The sequence below is a fragment of the Channa argus genome, chromosome 2 (assembly GCF_033026475.1).
Source record: "Channa argus isolate prfri chromosome 2, Channa argus male v1.0, whole genome shotgun sequence".
NCBI classification, from domain to species: domain Eukaryota; kingdom Metazoa; phylum Chordata; class Actinopteri; order Anabantiformes; family Channidae; genus Channa; species Channa argus.
The window spans coordinates 5,066,103-5,085,755 of record NC_090198.1 but is presented as its reverse complement, the minus strand read 5'-3'; the positions used below and the strand labels follow the sequence as shown (position 1 = coordinate 5,085,755).

The following is a 19,653-nucleotide window of genomic DNA, read 5'->3' as shown; positions in this document are numbered from 1 at the left end:
CATTTAAAAGTGTGTTCAAGCATTCCACATTTGCAAAAGTGTTGCCATATAAAAACAAATTCAACTTTGTTTGCTCTCTTTGTGTTCTTTTGATAAATAAGTTATTTTTATAACAATCATTTTTTAATTGCTATTTTGGCTCATTATTAAGAGTCTGTGCTATTTAACATAATTTGAGGCCATCAGTTAAATTGTCAACGTGTACAGTATAAGAAAAATGTAAAAGAAGACTGAATGAATGAATGAAAATATGGACAGGAAACATGATATACTAGGTCTTAAACTTTACTCTACAATCACTTCGCTGACACTTTTTTCATGCATATATTTTTCCAGATGCACCGACACACACTCACAAACTCTCAGATACTTTGACATGTGGACAGGAAGAACCAATAAGCCCACAACAAATGGCCGATCTCTATATTTCCCCTTTGGCCACAGTTGCCTCTGTTTTTTCAGTAATTCCTGGCTTAGATCCCAGGTTCTTAACTATGCAACCTGGACAGGTTAACTGCAGCTCGGGGAACATTTATAAATTGGTATTTTGTACAGTACAGACTTAATTACACAGTTGGTTATAGGTATATGCACATAAGCTGCTTTCAGACCTGCACTGTCACCCTGAACTTTACCCATGGGAGCTGCATGTCAGAAGGCAAATGTCCGAGTCACATGGTCTAGACATTACTGGGACTTTACTTGGACCTTGTACTCCCAGCATAATGTGTAATCTGTGTTTAATGTGCATTAGGCCGCAACTTCTTATTTATTTTTATTCTTATCTGAAAGCACTTCTGACTTAAACTCCCAGTGTGTGCTGCATGTGTGAAACAACTACTCCAGGCAATGTCCAGACCCTGATTTTCTTGAGTTTCTTTGTGAATAGTGTTGTACAGTATCAATGCTCTTTATGATGTCATGGCAACTAAAAAAGTAAAATATGTTTGTACTCTTTGTCCTTACAGTGCAGTGTTCACACAGTATTCACAATTTTACAAACAATACCCCATAATGACAATGAGAAAGAAGTTTGTTTGAAAAAAAAAAAACACATGTTCATAACTATTCATAGACTTTGCTTAATACTTTGTTGAAGCACCTTTAGCACCAATTACACCCTCAAGTCTTTTTGAGTAGGATGCTACAAGCTTGGCTCATCTACAGTATTTATGGACGGTTTCTCCCATTCTTCTTTGCAGCTTCTCTCAAGCTCCATCAGGTTGGGTGGATAGCATCAGTTCAAGCATCGGGGTTGAAGCCTGGTTTCCTCCAGACATGACACTTGGCATTCAGGCCAAAATGTTCAATCTTTGTTTCATCAGACCAGATAATCTTGTTTCTCACGGTCTGAGAGTCCTTTAGATGCCTTTTGGCAAACTCAAGGAGGGCTGTCATGTGCCTTTTAATGCGGAGTGGTTTCCATCTGGCCACTCTACCATACAGGCCTGATTGCTGGAGTGCTAGAGAGATTGTTGCTCTTCCGGGAAGGTTCTCCTCTCTCCACAGAGGAATGCTGGAGCTCTTTCAGAGTGACCATCGGGATCCTGGTCATCTCCCTAACTAAGGCCCTTCCCTCTCGATCGCTCAGTTTGGCCAGCCAGCCCGCTTTAGGAAGAGTCCCGGTGGTTCCAAACCTCTTCCATTTACACATGATGGAGGCCACTGTGCTCACTGGGATTTTTTATAATTCAAAAATGTGTCAGCGGGCTTGGACTGTACCTCTGGGAGGTCAGGATTCTCTGTAGAAGCTACAATTCAGTGCCACTCCCTACCTAATGACCTGAGAGATGCAGCTCTTTTTATATGTTTAAAGGCAAATCGAAAAGGTTGTTGTTAAAGGATGCTCTGATAGGATACTGATGGGGAGAGTGGCACCATCAGCTGGCCATGCAATATGCTTTAAATAACTTTACAAGAGTTGTTGATGATTCAAGTTACTTGAAAGTCTGAAATATTGAGGTCCTTCCACCAAACTAATCTGCTCTGCTCCACCCATTGATGTATTCTGAGAACTGGATACTGGATCGAAATAAATCGACTACTCATGAAAGTTGCTCATGGCACACATCCATGGCACACATTCCAGTCAGATTCCAGTCTTAAAAATTGCCCAGATGATCCAGATGCTTTCGCGTTTTGGGTTTTATAGAGCATGCACACTTGCAACCTCCTCCAGTTCTGCCTCTTGACTCCGTCATACAACTAAATGAGGATAAAATAAAACACTCCCACAGCTGTTCCACACTCAATGGAACAGTTTCTAATAATACAGAGTGCAATTTTCAGGGTTTGTAGTGTTTGGAATAGTGCGTTTATTGTTCTATGGTTGCAATTTTTGCAACGATTGTCAGTTGGGAAAATGTTTTTTCGGACCACTATGCCAAAATTGCTTCACTGCCAAGCTCTGAATCTGTGGGCTTAGGTCCACCCAGTCCTCCCTTTCCATGCTCTGCTGTCCTTTGCTACAGTTTTCTCTGCTTCAGACTCCTCAGGTATTAGTCATTAACAGGTTACTGAAGTTGGTTAAAGCTTACTTATAAAGCTGAAACTTTTAAAAAACCTTAATTGGTTAGAAGAGTGAGCCTCACTCTGAAATATTTCAAAGCTAATATCTCTGCATTGCTCCCAGTGGTGTTCTGTGGGTCTGAACTCAAAAGGACCTTTGACATCACCTCTCAGAACTTAAAAATTAAGTTCCTATAGAACTAAACTGCAAACGAGCTCACATTTTTCTAAGAAACATCATTTCACCCACATTCCGTTTCTGCTAAACATAATAAGAATAAGAATATGCTGACATGTAATGTAAATGGTGAGTTGCAAATACATTTCTACTGAACATATTAGTTCTCTGATATAAAATTTTATCAGAGGACCTATTTTTGCCTGCCAAAGTATCCGATCTTGCAGCTAAATATCCGGTTTCTTTTCCTGCTGTAATATCCGATCCTGTAGCGCAATGTCCAGTTTGTGTGACTAGAGTGTTATTAAAGTATTTTATGTTTGTGATTAAGCAGGTAGAGAGTCTGCTTCGGATCAGAAGAAGATCGAAGGGCTGGCGTAATGCAGAAAAAGTTAACATTTTATACAAAATGTGTGTTTTAAACACATCCACACTTTTTATCTTACCCTAACATCGGTGGTTTTCTTGCCTACCCCTAACTAGACAAAGGACTGATCTCAAGTATTTGGCTTGACAATCCATTGCTTTGTACACCCAAAAGCCGTGCAGTTTAGTGGCATGGGGATGTCATTTTTAGAAGACAGGGTAGCTAAACAATTTAGTAATAGTATGACTTAAAACATAGACAGCTTCAAATTAACAAAAGCTGATTGTGTTAACCACTGTCCTCTTCGTGTTTGGATGCAGGTTTGATCCGTCTGCGGTCCAGCCCACCGCCACGACTCCAGGGTATACAATATGTAATCAACGTTACAGCAACGGATGACAACGCCTCGGGCGGACCTCAGGCGTTGTCATCCACAGCCCAGGTCATCGTGGGAGTGGACGATGTGAATAACAACAAGCCGGTTTTTGAAAAGGTAAGACGAGCAATCCCACACTCACATCATTAAAGCTTGTTTACTCTGGCTCATTATCTGCCGGTGTTTGAGGATAGGATGCGTAAACAAGTGCTCTCCTGGTTACCGTGCAATTTAGAAAGATAGGGCCTGATAATTGAAGGAGATAGAAAGGCAAAGGAAATGGGACAGAGAAGTAACATAAGTGAGAAATTATTGAATTTATTGGCATCAGAAAGTTTTTAGACCTTCATTGTTTACACAGTGCATTGAGCTGCTGATTTAATTTGTCATGAATAAAATGACATTTTTGTTTGTACACTGTTTCTACACTTAATAAATAGGTTTTTGCAAACTTATTAAAAACCAAACATCAAAATCATCATCTCATTTACCATTGTACTTTGTAGAAGCTCAATTGGCAGCAAATACAGCTTCGAGTCTGCTCTACTTGAGTCAGATTGAATGGAAGGCATCTAAACGGCTATCTTTAAGTGTCTCCGCAGATGTTCCAGCTGTTTACATGTCTGGGCCTTGGATTTGCCATTCAGGGACAGTCAGAAACTTATCTCAAAGCAATTCTGCTACTCAGAGGCCAATATATATCTCAATAACCTCTCACTCTATCCTCTAGTCCTTTCTTGGCATTGTAACTTACTACCATCACTCCTTTGTCTTCGACTTTTTTGTCTTTCCGTCCCCTCTATTTATTAGGCTCTATCTCTCCTCTCTGGAGGAGCGATTAGCCAGCTTCACCCTAGTCTCTGCTCTCTCATCTCTCTCCTACATCGTCTTGGTCTTTTAATTAAAGCTTTGAGGGATGTGGGAGAAATCCCAACCGGGCCGCACTGGAAGCGCAATGTCTCCACCTTCTTTTTTTTAAGCCATGTCTCAATATTAAATGAGGTGACTTTTCAAGCCCTCTGAGGTATGGTGAGCCAAGATTAGAGGGGAGCGGCAGCTTGCTGAGTAAACCCAACTCACTCTCTCCTGGGGGAAAGTGAGTGCCAAGTGTTTCCCTTTTGGCTTCACCTCTTAGCAGGAAGTAACAGAGCGGTGGGCCACATGATGCAAGTTAAGAGAGAACAGGAGAATAGAGGGATTCCTGGTCTACAGTGTTTCACGTGCTCTTTATGCTCTATCGTCTCTGAAAGGAATCTCCTGCTGGCATCCTACTCCTACGTTGCTGGTGGGATGCTGATTGCAACATACAAACAAGCCCATGACCTCCCAGCCCCTGTGCAAATACAAAGTTAAAAAAGAAATGGAAAAATTTACAGAAGAATGTATCAAACAAACAGAAGAAGAAACACTGTCTTTCGTCAAAGACGGACCAAAGAACTGAGGGGAAAGGTACAACAGAAAAAAAGGGTCCTCATATAGAAGTGCAAAGAGAGGGAAAAAAAGGGTCAGTTAGTGAAGACATCCAAGGATAGTTTACATTCCCTCTGTCACTGGCAGCCAGCAGCAGGACAGTGAAGCGGAAAGGGTCTTTTATCTTGTAGTGATGCGCGATCTAATATCTTTCCGTGTGCTCTCGGGAGTTTGATGCTGGTCAGTGGACCAAGACAGAAGGAGCAAGAGAGACGCACAGAGAGGTAGAGTTACAGAAGGGCAAGATAACTTAAATAAATCCAGATACTGCTAATACCAGATACATTTATTCCCACAAATCATTTTTTTTATATATATTTTCATGAAGCAAAAATAAAGACACAGGTTGAAGATAATGTTACCAGGCCAGTCAAGATATGGCTTCTGCATAAATGTTCTTTATCTCATCAGCATGCGCTCAGCTCCCCACACCTTTCACCATCCTTTCAACATAAATCTGCATACGTATTGGCCATTCGCAACAAATCCACAGTAAATACAGTTTCTTTACCCCCCTCCCAAGAAAGGACACTTTAGCCAGATGGGGCAGGTGGAGAAACACTACTAATGTACACTAATAATGGCCCAGAACAGCAATTTTCTGTCAAGTGATTGCGCCATTGGGCACGGGCCATGTTTGAGTCCAGGTCTTATAATTGTTGGTTAGTTAGTTATAAGAGTTGGTAAAGGTCAGCGGAAGATCGGATGATGGTTTAATACAGGAGAATCTACCAGTCGTTTTACATAAAACATGTTTTAATGATTTCAAACACACTCATAATTATTCTGTAACTCAAACATCACTGGTGTTTTGAACCCAACCAGACACAGGACTCATGAAGTGAACTCGGACCTTTGGCTTGACAATCCCGTGCTTTACACGCCCACCTCTCCACAACCTCCTCCTTGAAGCTCCCCATTACCTTACTAAAAGTCCGGTTTCATTCAAACAATATGTTGCATCAGAACATAATGATTAAGTTCTTATGTTCACAGTTTAGGTGTATAGGAATCGAACTTTTACGAGACAGGGTTGCTGTCTGAAATGAAGACACTGAATCTGTCTCTTGTGCAATTGGTGTGATAATGGCAAATACTGCTTTGTTAATGGGTTTGTCTTTTACTGTCTTCACTTGTTGGTATGGACAGTAATTTCCTGCAGATTGTAGAGATTGTGATGTGTTTAGGTGGCACTTTATGACCCAGTAGACCGTCAAATGAGCCGATGCAACAATCTGCCTTGGTCATTGCTTGTAATTTGATGTTGGCTTTGTGTGACTGTGCCCTAATGGTAAATCCAACTAATTCCCCCTAATACTGCCAAGTAAACTTACGTAAGGTGCTTGTGTTTTCCATCTCATTCATTCTTCATTCTTCTCCAAAGGTGTGGGCAAGAACTTAAGTCATCTGGTAAATCTATTCCTCAGAAGAAAACTCAGAATCTTCTTTGGTACAACAGTCAGAAACAGTGATCATATTACTGCTCACTTAGCCACCTGTTAACCTCACATTCCATAATACCCTTACATCTGAACTACACCCCAAGATACACATTTTGAAGTGAAGTGTCAACCTGTTAGATTTCAGCGAAACTGCATGTGGCTTATGGCATCTTTTGCGTTTAGACTCATTTTTGTTTTTTTGGTATAGTTTGTCTTGTCTACACACTCTGCCTATTTAACATTGACTGCTCCCTTGGCCATTTCTGAATAAATACATGGGTGAATGCCAACATGCAAATTTACATATCTTCAACACCCTCTACCCATATTCTTTCGAAGGCATGAAGCAAAACGAAACAATGGAGGCAAAAGGTATAAAACTATTCCCATGTCTGTGGCACATCAGCAACACTGCTTCGGTAGAGCAGGGTGGAAGAAAGGAAGAAAAGAAGAGATGACGAAGCAGAGTAAGAGAAAGATAAGAGACCAGGGAGAGAAGAATGGGGTTAGAGAGAGAGAGGTGTGTGACACCAATACAGCCTTCAAATGAAGATAATAAAACTCCTTATCTGTCTGATCTGTCAAGTTTAGTGATTGACAAAAAGTTTGAGGACCAAAATGCAGAGAGCTTCCTTGCATCATATAGAGAATTTAAAGTGCTGGATAAGTGTCCGTGGTGATCCCAGAATTATGGATAATTAATCACTTTTATAGTATATTAGATTCTGTGCTACATATTTGTTACAGAAATCAGAATCAAAGATCATTATTTTTTAGATTACGTTGAGCTTTTTTTTTTTCCGGATGCCCTTTCTGCTGATTTTATTCAGGCTCGGGACCAGAACCAGGGCCCTTGATGTCTAGGTGGGGCCACTGCACTGACATGAGGTTATCGCTTCATGCAGTCACTTTGAGGTGTTTACGTTTTGTAACATTAGTCCCCTGAAGTACCTAATTACACTGGCGTGATTAAATCACATGACTTATTCAACAGTAAACATTTCTTAATGTGGTAAATTAAGATAAATTCAAACATTTTCAACAGCTTATGGAGTCCCAAGGGTTAATTCCCTCCTGTTCTAATAATTTTACTATTTTTTTGTGCAGCTGAACTGAACTGTTAATTATTGCATTTAGATGCTAAATGCTGTTACGCTGATAAAATTTCAAAGTCCGCGTTTAGTATTTATCTTCAGGATATTTCATCGTGACATGGTGGATCTAGAAAATTTTAAAGCAAACAGAATTTGACTGTAATAGGCCACTTGGAAGTTCTCACACCGTTTATAGGGTCAATCCCGGCCCATGATTATGGTTCAAGGCTACCTACTAAATTGTAGTGGGTACTTATCAGGTGCTGTTGTGCCCCTAAACATTATTGAACATTTAAAATAAACAGTGAGCTACAACCTTCTTATGTTTAGACAGAAATCACATGGTTAGGTTTAGGGAAAGAATGTGATTTGGGTTGAAATACTAAATGTAAACACTACTGTTACCTGGAAGAAGAAACAAAGTGCTTTGTCTTCCACCAAAAACTCTTGCCATGGCCTCCTGCCTAAGAAGAATTTCTTTTTAAGATACATCACAAATACTCACTCCTACTTGTGTCGTATTTACTATGGCTACTAGATGCTAGTTCTTTAACAAATGGTCCAATAACTGTTACACTTAATAATTGTTACACTGCTTAATCTATACTGCACTTCCGTTATGCTGGGAGCCCCGAAAACATTTTTTCATCAAATAAAATCCCCAAAGTGTAACATTAGTTGGCCATAAACAGAAAAAAACAAAAAAAAAAAAAAGAAAGATTGGCTAAGCTGACCAAAATACCCAGTTCATTTTTTCTAACTCAAAATGTGCTTTTTTTAAAAAGAAAAGTAAGACTGCAGCTATTTTCTAGCATACTGCCAAAGGCACTCTGGGAGATTTTGGTCCCATTTGAAAAAGAAAAGAAAAAAAAAAAAGGACATGTTTTGGGTGGCACTAAATACACCAGGTGCGAGAAGATCAACCCGGGTGTGGGAGCCACAGTGAGCACATCACTAAGCAGCTATTGAGCACCTTTGCCCATTGGATAGTTTAGGGTAGTTTCCAAAACCCCCTAAACTCACTACCACCACCAGCTCCAAACACAATAAGTAAATTTAGAAATGAATAAATGGAAATGTTACATGTATTTGCTCATTAGTTTTAGTACACATTAAACTATTTATCCCACCAGTAAGTGATATTTAATCTGTCCTTTCAAAATAAAGAACATTCCACCTCCCACACACTCTCACTGTTTTGAAAGAATGGAGTATTGATCCGAGCTCCTTCTCTGCCCACTATCTCATTCTCCTTAGTGTCAGCAGTACCGAGAGAGCACATCAGTCCTGGAGAACCAGCCAGCGGGGACGTTCGTTCTGCAGGTTCATGCTGTGGATGCTGACGAGGGCTCTAATGGCAGAGTCACATATGGCTTTATGCACAAAGACTCCACTGTTCCAGCATTCAGTATACACCCAGACACTGGTACTGAAACACACAAACGCAGACACACACACACACAAACACATATTGCTTTCTCTTGAACAAACACACATACAGAAGAGTATACGTTCTTTCAGACCTGTGGGAATTTTTAAAATTAGTTTTATACATAGTTTTATAAAACTTGATATCACGATATATTTTAGAATCACATTTTAAAATTTCTCTGGCTTTAATACAAAAACAAAAAAAAGGGGAAACTATTAGTAACAATACAAACCCCCAAAATTTACCAAATAGCACTCATTTTCCATCCATTTATAAAGGGTGGAGCAGGAAATACTGTGAACATCATCATTAAAATAGATAATGAATGAAATACAAACAAACTAATTTTCTTTTGTCTTCTGTATTTGTTCAACTGTCATTGACGTTTAACATTAAGGCAAAGGGTTAAATCAGTTTAGTATTGAATTGCAAATGACTCAGCTGTCCGATCAACCTTTTTTATCGGTTCTTTTAGGAGTAATTGTGACAGCCAGGAAATTTGACCGTGAACGTCAACGGGAGTATGCAGTAACAGTTACTGCCACTGACCAGGCAGCTGACCCACTGATTGGCATTTGTCAGCTCAACATCCTCATCCTGGACCAGAATGACAACAGCCCCAAGTTTGAGAACATCCGATATGAGTGTAAGTGGATATTAGTATAAGAAAAATTAAATCTAAAGTTCAACCCAAAAGACAAACATGGAAAAGAGCTGATTATATATATATATATATATATATATATATATATATATATATATATATATATATATATATATATATATATATATATATATATATATAAATTAGCTAGATAGAAACAGCTACAAATTAAGGCCTCACATAAGCACTGAAGAATTCCACACACTTCTTCTTCCATAGACTTCCTCCGTGAGGACACCATGATTGGGACAAGTTTCTTGCGGGTGGCAGCTCATGACGACGACTTTGGAACCAATGCAGCCATAACCTACTCAATGTCTGGTGAAGAGCCGGAATACTTCAAGGTCAATCCCCTGACAGGCTGGGTGTATGTCAACCAGCCCATCTCCCAGGTATACTCACACAGTATGTATGAGTGTCTTCATTCCTGTTGCAGACAGGTGTACGGGTTGTTTAATTAACCAATGCAATTCTTCAGCTCTTCTGATTTTTTAATGGGGAAAATTACATGTCCTGTGGACTAATCATGCTTATTGTGCCACTCCAGATGGCACTTCAAGGAAAATTGTGCAATTTTATAATTCCACTCAACAATTCATGAGACTAACAATGAACACCGCACTGCAACTAAATCAATATGCTAGTACTCCCAACGCATAGGCACAAATATTTGCATTCAAGAATGTTTATAGCTGTCGGAGAAGAAACAGAGGCCAGTAGCAGACTAGGAAGCTAGGAGTGTTTTTTTTTTGGCATCAAGTGAAATAATATTGCTGATATTTTGCTCACTTTGCTGCCTGTAACCTTTGCTTTAACGCAAAACTACAGAAACAATTTTGGTGGAAACTCAAACAAACAATAGAGGAAATTGCCACATAGTCTGCGCAAAACAAGTTTGTATCTCAGATGAGTGCCACAATGATAAAATCCCCCAAAGCAAGAACTCGATTATTCAGTACCAAGAAGAATGAATGTCTGTATTGTCAGCAACTCACATCTTATCCTAACACCTGGCATCATGCCATTATTTTTGCCTGGGAGAATGCTTTGCTAGAGTATATCCATTTTTGAAGATCCAAAACTTTCCCACTAATGAGGATTGCTGCACAAAGTGCAGGCGCTGCCTACACATTTATTTATTTCTCTAACCTGTACTCGAAAAAAATTCCATTCCTATGGAGCTAAAATGGAGTCAAGACAATCTTTTTGTAGGAAACACAGTTACAGGATGGTTTATGTATGCAACTTATTTTGAAGGAATAAGGCAGTACATGTAATAATAGCAGCAGAGTCGCACACAGGGAAACCGCCATCACTCAAGAGATCCAAGGGCATCGTGTGTGCATCGTGTGAAAAGCCAGACTCAGCATGTCTTACTTCCCTCAAAGCTGATAAATAAATATATACCTAAAATCTTGAAAATTATGAACTGCCTCTTTAAAAGAACCTGTTTTAGGCAGAAATTTTAAATTTAAATTTTAAAAAGATATACAAAAGTAAATAACCTCTTTATTTTTTAAACCAAGTGGTTATCACACAGGGACATGCAGATGTTTCAAAAGTCCCAAATTTTAACATTAAACATAAAGTCCATGCCTTACTCTTGTTCTATAGAGCAGCGATCCGCCTTTGTCCTTCACAGTTTCACAGATCCAGAAAGACTCAAGGTTTGACAATCCATCCTAATCTGGTAGTCAGCAAAGTGCTGTCTCTCTTGTCATTTCTAAAAATTCTTGTTGAGTGACTCTGAGTCGGCCAGTGAGAAATGATCTTTCATACCAATTAGATGTTGCTCCTTTACTGGTAAAGAGTATATTTCAATCCCTCCAAGAATTCGCAATGGTTCTTTCCTAACAGTTGATTCAACCAATCCCCTTTAAAGTTTGCATGACTTGCAATTTAAAACATGTAAACAGCAACATGAATCACATTATTTTTAGAGAAGCTGTGGTGAAATAAGGCTTTTTAGGTGCCTTCAAACTAAAATGTCCACAAAATCCTCAAGGGACTGATATATTTTTCGGTCATTGTCTTTCTCTGCTTTTACAGCCGACTCTCCTGCTGGTAGTGGGGGTCTCCTTGCTGCAGACCTGACAGTGTCTTTGCATTGCTCTATTACTACTATAGATTCAGTAGTTCTTGTTCTCCTTTGAGTCACCAAATTGCTTTGGAGGTAAAGGAGTTCAATGCGATGTACTTAAACTCCCTTTAGGCATCAAATGCCTTAAACTCTTGTGAACTTGTGGCCTATTTTCAGGGACAAGCTTCTCTGGCACTTAGACAGTATAGTGCCAGGCACTGCTGGGGCAGTTGAGATTGGCCTGATATAATTCCAAAATGGGAGGTGGAAGAAGCAGTAGGTGGGTTGAAGTTGGTGAGCACAGATGATTTGTGTCATTTTTTTTAAACCCCAAGCCTTCCTGTGCAGGGTTTTCAGTGACAACCAGCAAATTCACTCATTTACCGGGTTCAGGATGGATCGGTACGGTTGTGACAGTCCTTCTTTCTGGAAATGTTCTTCTTTTCTGTCGGCTGTTCCCTTTCAGGGCTCGCCACACCGAATCATGTGCGTCCATCTAACCCTGTCCTCTGCATCCTCTTCTCTTACACCAGCATCCTTCTACCGATATAGTCACAGCTTGGGCCATCTCTACCTTCACCTTACGTTGTATCTCCCTGTACTCCTGTCTACTCTCTTCAGTCCTCTCAGTGTCCCACTTCTTCTTAGCTAACCTCTTTCCCTGTATACACGCCTGAACTTCCTCGTTCCACCACCAAGTCTCCTTGTCCGTTTTCCTCTTTCCAGATGACACACCGAGTACCCTCCTACCTGTCTCCCTGATCTAATTAGCTGTGGTGGTCCAGTCATCTGGAAGCACCTCCAAACCACCCAGAGTCTGTCTCAGCTCCTCCCTGAAAACTACACAACATTCTTCCTTTTTCAACTTCCACCACTTCGTCCTCTGCTCTCGTTTGTCCTCTTCATCTTCCTCACCACCAGTCATTTTACACACCACCATCCTGTGTTGTCTGGCTACATTCTCCCCTACCAATACTTTACAGTCACTGATGTCTTTCAGATTACAACGTCTACAAAAGATGTAGTCTACCTGAGTGCTTCTGACACCTGCCCATCACATTCTCATCACCTCTGTTCCCTTCACCTACATGTCCATTGAAATCTGCACCAATCACCACTCTCTCACCTCTGGGGATGCTCTGCATCACTTCATCTAACTCACTCCAGAATTTCTCCTTCTCTTCTAACTCAAATCCTACCTGTGGGGCATAACCACTAACAACATTAAACATCACACCTTCAATTACCAACTTCAGACTCATCAACCTGTCAGATACTCTTTTCACCTCTAGAATGTTCCTCACAAACTCCTCTTTCAAGATAACTCCTACTCTATTTCTCTTCCGATCTGACCCATCGTAGAACAACTTGAACCCTGCACCTAAGCTTCTGGCCTTGCTACGTTTCCACCTGGTCTCCCGGACACACAGTATGTCCACCTTCCTTCTCTGCGTTATGTCAATCAGCTCTCTAGCCTTCCCTGTCATAGTACCAACATTCAAAGTCAGTCAGTCCTACATTCTTAGCTTTCCTCTTCTCTCTCTGCCTACAAACACACCTTCCTCCTCTTTTTCTTCGTCTTCGACCAACAATAGTCCAATTTCCACCAGTACCCCTGTCAACAGCACTGGTGGTAGTCGTTGTTAACCCGGGCCCCAACTGATCCGGTATGGGAATCATTTTCGGTGTGAAAGTCATGATTCGCATTTTTAATATGGCATGTGTTTTACGTCATATGCCCTTTATGGCACAACCCTCTGCATTTATCCAAAATAGGGACTGGCACAAGAAGACACTGGCTTGTGTCCCCTTGCGGTTACATTTACTGGAAATGTTCTGATGCCTTGAAACACATCTGCAAACACCTTGATGATGTTGCACTCTACTGACACAATCTTGTCTAAGTTCATGTCAGGCAGGCTTTTAGTCCTTATTCCTTTTTTTACGTCTTTATCCCTCGGCAGGGAAGCTCTCTTTGTCAGTATCCTGTGGTGCACATTGACCACAGGGCTTGGACTTTTTATAATTGGTATACCTGGGGAATTCTTTCCTCTTTTCTGCTGTTTGCATCTTTCTTTTGAGTAAATGGACTCCTGCTAAATACTATTGTCTTTAATTGATAATGTGCAAATTCATGAGAGTGTGCTTTGTCGATGCTTTTCTTTAGGGTCACAGCTGAGCCTGACTTTCTTGCACCTGTCCCCTACCACTATCCCACTGTTAGCATAGTCATATTGCTGCCCTTGTTTTAACTTTGTCACAAAAGGTTTAAAAGATTTTCTCTTTTCCTGCAGGGTTTCATTGAATTTATATCTAGCATGGACAGTGTTCATGAGATATTGTTCAAACTTTCGCCTACCCACAAAAGGAGGTCTCTGAACTGGATCTTCACATCTTTGTCCTGCAGCAATTCAGAAAACATTGACCTCGCTAAACTTCCATCATGCATAGGGCAGATTATCTGTGTGCATTGTAGGCACACTCGACAAATCCATCATTCACTTGTTCCACAAAGCAGAAGGTTCAACGAACAACACCATGTAATATTTAGTGGCTTACCAGACTCCAGTACATGTACTGTATGCTCTCTATTCATTTTGTCATCTGCCGATTATTATTATTTCTGCCTTATTCCATTCTTATACTTTTCTGACTAGAGATGCTTGCACCTCTTGTCCGTATTACATGATGAGTAGTGATGAGGGACACTACAACACAACACACGCCATTAACTTGTTTCCTCTGACTGCAGTGTGTAAACCTAATGCTTTCATAAGGGTTACAAAACTGAGCTCCTACACAGCAGGCGATTCTTTTCAAGCAGTACAATGATCTCATTTTATTATATGTTTGTTTTAACGCAGATGTTGCCTCTAGTCAATTCCTCCTGCACAGAAATGTGGAAAATGGATTGCTTGCTGAAATCTGTGTTATCTAGAGTCAGACTGAAGGAAGCTATCACAATCACTTCATCACTAACCAGCACTGTAAGAACACACAATAAAGTGATCTTCTCTCTTCTTTTCTCTGCTCTGTATGGGCTTTGTGCCGCAGAGGACCTACATCACCAGGGAAATAGTGGCTACAGACGGAGGAAACAGGAGCAGCTCAGTGGAGCTGGCCGTCACCATCACCAATGTAAAGAACCAGCCTCCACAGTGGGAGAAAGACAGCTACAACGTGGTCATACAAGAAAACACTGTCCGAGACACGCCAATCGTGGTACATTCGGGTGGGGTCGTGGTGGTATTGTACACATAGAATGCACAGAAATAAACCCATCTAGGAGTATATTTAACACAAGGAAGGAATTGTGTACATTTTGAAATGTAAAAACATTTGAGGTGAGGCATGTGTATTTATGTGCTGTAGCACTTTACAACCAAAGGGATGGCACAGAATCTTGAGCACATTTTTTCAAGGTATTTGGTAGGTTGCTGGTTCCCGATCAGCTTGGAGAATTTGCCACAGTTCTGTGGATTTAGGCTGTCTCAATTGCTTGCTTCTCTTTATACATTCCCAGCCCGATTCCATGGTGTTGACACGAGAGCTCTGTGGGGGCCACGCCATCTGCCAGCAGACTCCTTTTTCTTCCTGTCGCTCAAGATAGCTCTTTATGACTTTGGTTTTATGTTTGTGATGCCTACAACTCTAAGCATCTGAAGTGCTTCAGACACTTGCACAGTAAAGTATAAAGGTACAAGAAATTAGATGAAACGAGTGAGTACTCACGTACAAAACTATCAACCTTTAAAAACTGACAGAAATGTATTTTCCAAAGACATTTTTATCCCACCTTTCCCTTAGTTTACTGTCACAGATTCAATATTGTCGTCAGTCATAACCAACAAAAGGCTGAAACTTTGCAACATATGTGTGGGATGGCAGAGGAACCACAAATACATACATTCAGAAGCACCATTAATTACACAGATATGGCTTCATTAGCAGTTCAGATGTATTTTATCAAGTGGATTTGATTATTCAAAGCCATTGCTTTTCTTGCCACTATCACACGTTTGGCTAATCAACAGTATTTCTCCAAGGATCTCTCGAAAACAATTAAGGCCATTAAAATTGCTTATGAATACTTTAAACCATAAGAAGGAAAATGAAAAGATAGAGAAGAGTAATTTATATCAAAATATGTGCACTCATTTTAATTCAGACAGTAAAAAGGGAGAGTGATGGAGACAGGATGCGGTCCCTGTAGTATAGCGTATTAATCGAGATGGGCAGTTCATTGTTCATTTGACTGTTATGTGAAGTTGCAACGACTCTCAGAGGGCTGTAATAGTTCTGCCATGGATATTTGAAGTTTTTATGTTCAAAGAAATCAGCACACACAATACAGTAGTCAGTTAACAAATGCTGCACGCTGATAGGGCATCTCATTATTGCAGCTCCTATGCTCCGCAAGGTTGAATTGATGCAGCTAGGTCACCCATAGTCAAACCACATCAGGTTCGATATGGCGTTTTGGATTTTTAATTGGGGAGTATATGGCTTCAGCTTTGACTGGTCTCTCCTTAATTAGTTTAGGGAGAATGCAGAATGAACAGCCGAGTGAATTTCCCTTTGATCCCACAGGATTTCAGCAGGTTGTTCTAACAGTTTGAGACTTAATATTTTAGTGTTCATTATTATGGGCTAAAAACACCCTTTTCCCCTATTTGGGCAGATCATTTCTCAGTGTTTAGAGTACGTGCTTCCATTGAAGCTCGGCAGCAGCCATCCTCTCTGTTCCCGTCCTGAGGATCGTTGCTGGCCTCCTGCATTTTCCCAGCTCTCAAAATTCATAGTTGAGAACATGGCAAAGTTCCGTCAAATGCAAATTGCTGAATTTGTACTTTTCAGCATCTATCACTGACACTACTGAACCTGGACGAGAAAATATTTCAGAATTAAGAAAAGCAAATATTTCCTCATGTTTACAGTCAGGGCAGCATGATGGTGGAGTGGTTACCTCACAGCTAGAAGTGTGGGGACTTGCTTCCACAGCTGGCTGTGCCCTTCCTGTGTGGAGTTTTTCCTCTAGGTACTCTGGTTTCCTCCCACAGTCTAAAGACACGTATGTTAGGTTAATTGGTGAGTCTAAATTGCCAGTAGGTGTGAATGTGAGTGTGAGTGGTTGTCTGTCTTCGTGTTGACCATGATATAGACTGGGGATCTGTCCAAGGTGTACCCCACCTCTCACCCAATGAAAGCTGTGCGAGACTTCCTCCGTCCCCTGTGACCATGAACAGGATAAGTGTTTACAGATAATGGATGCATGTTTACAGTCAATTTTATATAACACTGAATTGCAACATAGATCATCTTAAGGCAGTTTTCATAATAAGGTCACCTTACAAAATTATAGAGAAACTCAAACTTTTTCTGGGGGGAAAAACTATTTTTAATAGAAGAAAACTAACAGAACCAAACTCAGGGTGGGCAGCCATGTGTCTTGACCAGCTGGGTTGTGTGAAGAGTAAAAAGAAAAGAATGATACAGAGAGAAAGACACAAACCTATAGGGGAAAGAAGACAAATTAATAAGAGGAAGAGGCCGGTGGGTTCATGCACCCACCTGAAGCAGATCTAACTACACAGTTTGTCAAATATGAACCAAAAGACAACAAATAGCAGTCCAAGAACATCTGTGTAGCAGTGTATTATTGACATGTACAAGCAAGAAGTGACCATGTTACTTTACTGATGCAACTACTGGCTGCAAACTATTAATGTAAGATCCACAGTAATGATCAGAAACATAAAGTCTATGATATTAGATTTTTTTATCTTCATGTTACTTCACATTATTATCTCTGTTCCAAACAGACCATCAAAGCTACCTCACCTCTTGGGGATCCCAGGGTGACTTACAACTTGGAGGATGGCCTGGTCCCAGAGACCAACATGCCAGTGCGCTTCTACTTGACTCCCAACCGAGAGGATGGTTCGGCCTCTATCCTCGTGGCAGAGCCATTGGACTATGAGACCACCAGAAACTTCATGCTACGAGTTCGAGCTCAGAATGTTGCTGCAGTACCGCTGGGGGCCTTCACCACGGTTTATGTCAATGTTACAGGTGTGTGTTCTCTGATCTGTGTTTTACTTTAATTCATTTCACCAAATTGTACGAAGGATTTAAACATAAACAACATATCAGATGTTGATACTGGCCGTAGTTATATTAGCTCATTTTGAATTCGATGGCAGCAACCCGTTGTGTAGCATCCGCTCTTCTTTTTACAACTGTCTGTAAATGTCTGGGAATTAAGGAGACCAGTTTCTAGAGTTTTAGGGGAGGAATGTTGTCCCATTCTTGTCTGATGCAGGATTCTAGCTGCTCAACAATCCTGGACCTTTGTATTATGATGCACCAAATGTTTTCTATCGGAAAACATTTGAAGTAGGCTCACATTTCTTGCGAAGACAGTTATGATGGACGCAGCATGGCGTTTAGCCATCGTCTTGCTGTCTTGCCTTTCCAGATGTGTAAGCTGCCTCCGCCATAAGCACCGATGCAGCCCCATACCATCAGAGATGCAGGCTTTTGAACTGTCTGCTGATAACAAGCTGGATGGTCCTTCTCCTCCTTAGACCACAGGACAGGGTGTCCATGGTTTCTGAAAAGAATTTTACATTTGAATTTATCAGACCATAGAACATTTTGCCTCAGACGATCTTGAATGAGGTTTGGTTCAGAGAAGACGGCGGCATTTCTGGATTGGTGGCACATTGTGGCTTCTGCTTTGCATGATACAGCTTTAACTTAGATTTGTGGAGTGCACGACAAGGTGTTTTCATAGACAGTGATTTCTGGTATGCAGGATGCAGTAATGTCAAGTAAAGGATCATGGCTGTTTTTAATGCAGTGCCTGAGGGACTGAAGATCACACGCATCCAGTTTTGACCTTTGGCCTTTGTGGGATGACGAGATCTTCAAATTTTATGTTGAGGAACATGTTTTCAGAAATTTTCTTTCAATTCTTTGGGTTACTTTGTTGCAGATTGGTGAACCTCTGCCCATCTTTACACTGGAGAGGATCTGCCTTTCTGAAATGTTCCTTTTATACCCAATCGTGTTAGTGACCTGTTGCCAATTAACATAATTAGTTGTCAAATCCTCCTCCATTTGTTTTTGATTTGTGAACATTATTTTCCCAGCATAATGTTGCCTCTCTTCCAACTTTTTTGAGATGTGTTGCTGCCATCAAATTCAAAATGAGCAAAAAGTTTCCACGAAATGTTAAAATTTCTTTGTTTGAGCATCTGCATTGTTGTTTATGTTCTATCGTGAATAAAATATGGGTTGATGAGATTTCCAAATCATTGTGTTCAGTTTTTATCTTCCATATTTCTTTTGAATGTTGTATTCCACAACTGAAGCCGGGGATAAAAAGAGAGAGTGTGTTTCGAAAAGAACAGACAGCTCTTTCGTATTATCGCATTGTAACTCTCTAAGCCTGGTTGCCTTCTAATTTTCCATTGGACTTGTTTAGAGCTTGGATTCGAAAGCTACACAAATCCAAATTGCTTGCAGATCTCACCAGCTGTTGTGAGTATGATGAGTCCAAGAGTGCAACATATAAGCTTAACCCCACTGGACTGCCTGCACTTCTTTTAGGAATTTTAGCAGGGATTTGGAGTCAAGTCACCCTCAAAGACTTTCATCTTTGGGCGAATATTGTCAGTCAGTTTTTACCTCTCTACCTATTAATTTACAATGTGAATGTCTAAGCCTGATACCACCTATTTCTATCCATGCTCAACCCATTGACTTGGTGTTTGCTAGCCACTGACCTTTCTTCTAAGAATAACTCAGCCTACTGCACATACCCCTGAATCCCTGAATCCCCTGTGTTTAATCCCCTTGCCGCACACACGCACAAACACACACTTTCCCCCAAATTGGTCTTAATCCAGTGAGAAATAATTAATTCACACAGACTCTCCTCGTTCTCTTGCCTCATTGTCCCTCTCGTAACTTCCCCTTCTCCTTTTTTCGCTCCCCCCCTCCCCCCTCCTCTGCCTTATCTGTCTTAATAAGAGAGC

The 19,653-nt window shown here is 40.7% G+C and overlaps 1 protein-coding gene across 1 annotated transcript in view; it reads left to right on the top strand.

Moving 5' to 3' along the window:
* The window catches only part of si:ch211-186j3.6 (neural-cadherin), a 306,902-nt gene that overhangs the window by 126,155 nt on the left and 161,094 nt on the right, over window positions 1-19,653 (top strand). Inside the window, exons 8-13 of the mRNA XM_067494964.1 lie at window positions 3,374-3,546; window positions 8,693-8,861; window positions 9,343-9,513; window positions 9,751-9,923; window positions 14,666-14,833; window positions 17,434-17,683. Coding sequence (XP_067351065.1) covers window positions 3,374-3,546; window positions 8,693-8,861; window positions 9,343-9,513; window positions 9,751-9,923; window positions 14,666-14,833; window positions 17,434-17,683 — 1,104 coding nt within the window. The remainder of the gene's footprint in view (window positions 1-3,373; window positions 3,547-8,692; window positions 8,862-9,342; window positions 9,514-9,750; window positions 9,924-14,665; window positions 14,834-17,433; window positions 17,684-19,653) is intronic.